General features: G+C 26.4%; 1 protein-coding gene across 1 annotated transcript; it reads left to right on the top strand.

The window, feature by feature from the left end:
- The first annotated feature begins 3469 nt into the window (after positions 1–3469).
- Positions 3470–4556, top strand: LOC100750250 (short-chain dehydrogenase-reductase). Its single transcript, NM_001251868.2, is given in 2 exon segments — positions 3470–3535; positions 3634–4556. Coding segments are annotated over 2 exon segments (867 nt in total). The 5' UTR covers positions 3470–3497; the 3' UTR covers positions 4463–4556.
- The last annotated feature ends 458 nt before the right edge of the window (positions 4557–5014 follow it).

The following is a 5014-nucleotide window of genomic DNA, read 5'->3' on the forward strand; positions in this document are numbered from 1 at the left end:
AATATACGTATATGAATTCAAGTAATTGATGAATATATCCAATGGATAATTCACTTAATTAGTTCAATGAATTTATATCAGTCAAGTGTTTATTTTGTTCTTGAAACTTTTTGCAACTTTTATTTTGTTTTGCATGCAAAGATATTTCAAGGATTGTGTTTCATGTACGTATTAGACCATGAATTCTATCATAATTTACTAGCGTCCTTGCAAATTTTAGTTGGGACCTATATGATTCATTTCACTAAACTACTTTCGTTTTAGTAAAATAATATGTAGCGGTAATTAATTAACACTAATAGTATAAGCATCATTAAATATATTTTTAGAGATACGTAACATTTTTTCTAAATATTTTTAAAGTCTATATCGACAATGACTTCATGGCAATTAATGTTTTAACTAATATAATAAAAAACTTTTGTAATCTTTGATAATGTGTGTATTTATTGTTGTTGGAAACTATTTTTTTGATAGTGTACCCTTAGTTGGAAATTCAGACTTATCCACATTGAGTATATATACCGAATTATATAATACAATCAATTTGAAAGGATATTATCTGTGTCGTATTTTAAATTTATAAATCCGATCAAATTAATAATATTTGAGTTTTTTTTATTTATTTTGAGTGGTTAAATTATTTCAAAAAGTTTTTTCGATAAAGATGTTTGAAGAAACCTTACAAGCTCTTTATCATCTATTAAAACTACAAACTTCATGTTTTCTCAATTTCTAATAGTGTTTATTAAGAAAATAATATAAAATATGAGATTAGTGGCAACACTAAAATATTTGACAAAAAATAATAATGAAATTACATAAAATAAATATTATAAATTAATAAGTCATAATGAAATTGATCATAATTTAAAAGTATAAATTATGCTAAAATAAGTCTAATAAGTATTAAATACATGAGTAAACATTAAATAAAAATTAATATTAGGTTATATATTTTAAATGACTAAATCGATGTAAAATTAAAGAACAGATATTCGATATTATTGTCCTCTCATTGTTGAATCAATTAGTTAATTTTCATTTCAGATTTATTAGAGTTACTACTATTTACGTACTATAACTTCTATTGAACTATATAACTTTTACTCGACCAATCAAAATTCTGAGTCTCAAAAACTTAAAATAATATTTTAAAAGAACAAAATTAAGAAAATTTATTAGAAATATTTAGAAATTATATCAAAATAAACAATACATTTTATGTATAAAATAAATTTTATAAATTATAATAATATTAGATTGATTTGATATTGTGTTGACTTTTTTTTAGTTAAAACCAAACCAACTCAAGTATAGTCAGATTTTTTTGAATACCAAACTAAATCATCAATCGAATTTTTTTTTATATATGATTCAATTTACAATTTAATTTAATTTTGGAATCAAATTTATACACCCTTATTAATATATTCAATGTCTTCATTTGTAAGAAAAAATAAAGTCAAGTTTTTGTTTTGTTATTGCAACCTTTATTATTGTTTTACAGGCAAATATTTTTAGACCATGAATATATATCATATTTCACTAGTGTCCATGCTTTTGGTCTGCTAAAAAAATTTGGGGCCTATATGATTCATTTCACCCACTACTTTTGGTGTGCTAAAAAATTTGTAGCTGTAATTAATGTTAATAATTTAATCATTGTTAAATATATTTTTAGATGTAATTAATATTTTTTTTGTAATATTTTTAAAGTCTATAGCGATATTGCACCAAATAAAATTAATTAAAGTCAGAAAAAAATTATAGCGATCTTTGTTAATATGTGTATTTATTACCGTCGAAAACTGCTTTTTATGATAGTGTACCCTTAGTTGAAGATTCAAACTTATTCACATTGAGTATTTATATCTAATTAAATAATACTAATTTATTAATGTTGATTAAGGTGAAACATATATAATATCGTTTGTCTCAATGTCATATCACTTTTATTTATTTATTTATAATATAATATGTCCTAAAAATGTTGCCCTTTTTTATATTTAAAAATAATTTAATTTTTTTAACTCTCAATAAAATAATTTATAATTACATAAATATTTAAAAAAAATTAAAACACAATTTTTTTTAAAAAAATTCTTAAATAGTATATCATATCAAACAATGTTACGTAAATTAAAAGATATACTACTAGTAGGTGTTTTTAAACACCGGCCACTTCAATAATTCAAACAAAATGATAAGAGAAACTCAAATTGAACTGCTCGTTCATTTTAACTTGCGTATTTAATTTTAATTTCATATAAAATTTTAAAAAATAATAAGAACTTTTAAATTTTGGAGTTCTAAATTAAAAATATATATACTTATTTTATTTCATAATTTTAAATATATTATGTTGAAAGTTAAAATTAAAAAATTACTAAATAAGTAATAATATATTAATAAAAAAAATAAGACGAATAAATTGAAACCGAAATAAATAAATGATAGGAATTTATAACAAATTCAAAGATGAACACTTTGAATAATAGTTTTGTTTTTGTTTTTATAAACTTATCTTTACTTTTAAGTCTTGCTCGTGATATTTTTATTATTATTTGACGGAACCATCGACAATCCCTTCAAGTTGTCATCAATTTTCACTTAGATTTAAACACCTCAAGTAGGAAGTCACTGTGTCATTTTAACACCTTTTCGTTCATCAACTGAAATTACAAAGTGTATAGTACACTAGCGGATGACATGTCATGATGACTAATTAAAAGTTTACATATGACATTTAAGTGTAAAAATAATAATTTTAAAAACAATAACGAAAAGCAATTAATTTTTCACTAAAAATAAATAAATAAAATTACCTATTTTTTACTATTCCATCTCACCCCACCCTACTAATTCACCTTACTTCTGTCCCTTTTGCCTCCCCAACCTCCCGCCAAATTTTGGGTGTTCTTCCATTTTTTCTTTTAAAAAAATTCATTAGATATTTTTTTTTTTGTGAATTTGATTTTGAGAACCATATATGGCATTTCTTCTTCCATTTTTTTGGGGGAAAAATGTGTTTTTTTTTTCAAAATTAGTGTGATAATTTTGTTCTTATAATTGTTTTTAAAATTAGTGCGATAATTATTTTATTTTACTTTTTCATATCTTTAAAGGTTTTTATCAAAATGCGTGCAGCACACACAATACGCCGAGTCAGCAAAAAGTGTCAAACTGACATAACGGAATATGATATGAGATGTCTAGAATGAACAAAATATAGTTAAGATGTCTAAGTGAAAATGTATGTCAACTTTAAATGGCCACCGATGAATTAGCCCTTATTATTTTACTCGTTATCTAATATCCATATTAAACACGTCTTTTTCATTTTAAAAAAAAAAATGATACATTTTTTTTTCATACCTAACACACCTTTGCCTATCTTTTAACAACTGTTTTTTTAGACTTTGGCTGTGCTATTCTCTTATAAATAGAGTCTAAATATTTTTTACAAGAACTCATTAACTCTCAAGTTTGACAAAATGGCCACCCCTTCTCTTCAATCCCCAATAGCCAAAAAGTTATTTTCTTTCTTTTTCCTAATTCATAGTTTTAATTTTTTCTACACACTTAGAAAATAATAGTACTAATTTCTATTCGAACTTATTTTTTATGCAGGCTAGAAGGTAAGGTAGCAATTATAACTGGTGGTGCTAGTGGCATAGGACTAGCTACAGCTAGACTTTTTATTCAACATGGTGCAAAAGTAACAATTGCAGATATTCAGGACGACCTTGTAAATTCATTAGTAAAAGAAAATGAACACATAATGTTCGTCCATTGTGATGTCGCGATTGAATCAGACGTTCAAAATGTGGTTGATGCAACGGTTGCCAAATTTGGTAAGCTTGACATAATGTTCAGTAACGCTGGTGTAGCTGGTAAGTCGATTTCCAGTATTTTAGACGTAGATACCGATATAATTAAAAACGTGTTCGATGTAAATGTCGTTGGGGCATTTTTATGCGCGAAACATGCTGCTAGAGTGATGATTTCGAGTCATACAAAAGGTTCAATTATTTTCACGACAAGTGCGGCAACGGTAGTATATGGTATCGTCCCACATTCTTATGCGGCATCAAAAAGTGCGGTTTTAGGGCTCTGTAAAAACATCGGAGTCGAATTAGGAAGATACGGAATAAAAGTTAATTGCGTTTCTCCTCATTATATAAGCACAAAACTTGCGTTGGACGCGCTCGGAATAGACGAGAGAGAAAAGGCAGAGAGATGGTTTGGTGAAGGGGGGAATTTGAAAGGAGTTTTATTGGAGGAACAAGATGTAGCAAATGGAGTGTTGTATTTGGCAAGTGATGATTCCAAATATGTGAGTGGTTTGAATTTAGTTATTGATGGTGGTTATAGTACTACAAATGTGGCTTTGGGTGAGGCCTACAAGAAATTGTTCCCTTCTGGTACAACCAATCAAGTTATGCAGATTCTTATTTAAATTTGTGAGACATTTAATCTGGTCCGTTTTGTATTGTTTTCTAGCCTTATAATTGTCACTGTCTTACTTTATGTACACGCTCTTTTCTTTTTTCAATTCTAATAGTTATCATTGTTTTTATAATGTACTCGATTTGGAGTATTACATTACCGTTGAATAATTTTCTTAAACTCCATTGGCTTCATTAATACGAGTTCGGAGCCTAAAAGGTACAAAATATTAACAAAAATTTCAAAACGGTATATAAAATTTTATATTAATCATAATGGTAAAATCGTTGCACCAACAGCGACTTACCCCCCACCGGAAAAAGCAAAATTGCTGCCTCTGCAGCGATTTTGCAAAATCTGATTTTTTTAAAAATAAAAAATAAAATTGCTGCTTTCGTAATTTTTTTTTTAAAAAAAAAAATTGAAAAAAAAAATTCTATAAATCACTGCTTAGACATCGATTTCATTTTTTTTTAAAGAAAAAAATTAGATTTTGCAAAATCGCTGCCTCTGCAGCGATTTTGCTTTTTCCGGTGAGGTAAGTCGCTGTTGGTGCAGCGAT

Source organism: Solanum lycopersicum, chromosome 12, assembly GCF_036512215.1.
Source record: "Solanum lycopersicum chromosome 12, SLM_r2.1".
NCBI classification, from domain to species: domain Eukaryota; kingdom Viridiplantae; phylum Streptophyta; class Magnoliopsida; order Solanales; family Solanaceae; genus Solanum; species Solanum lycopersicum.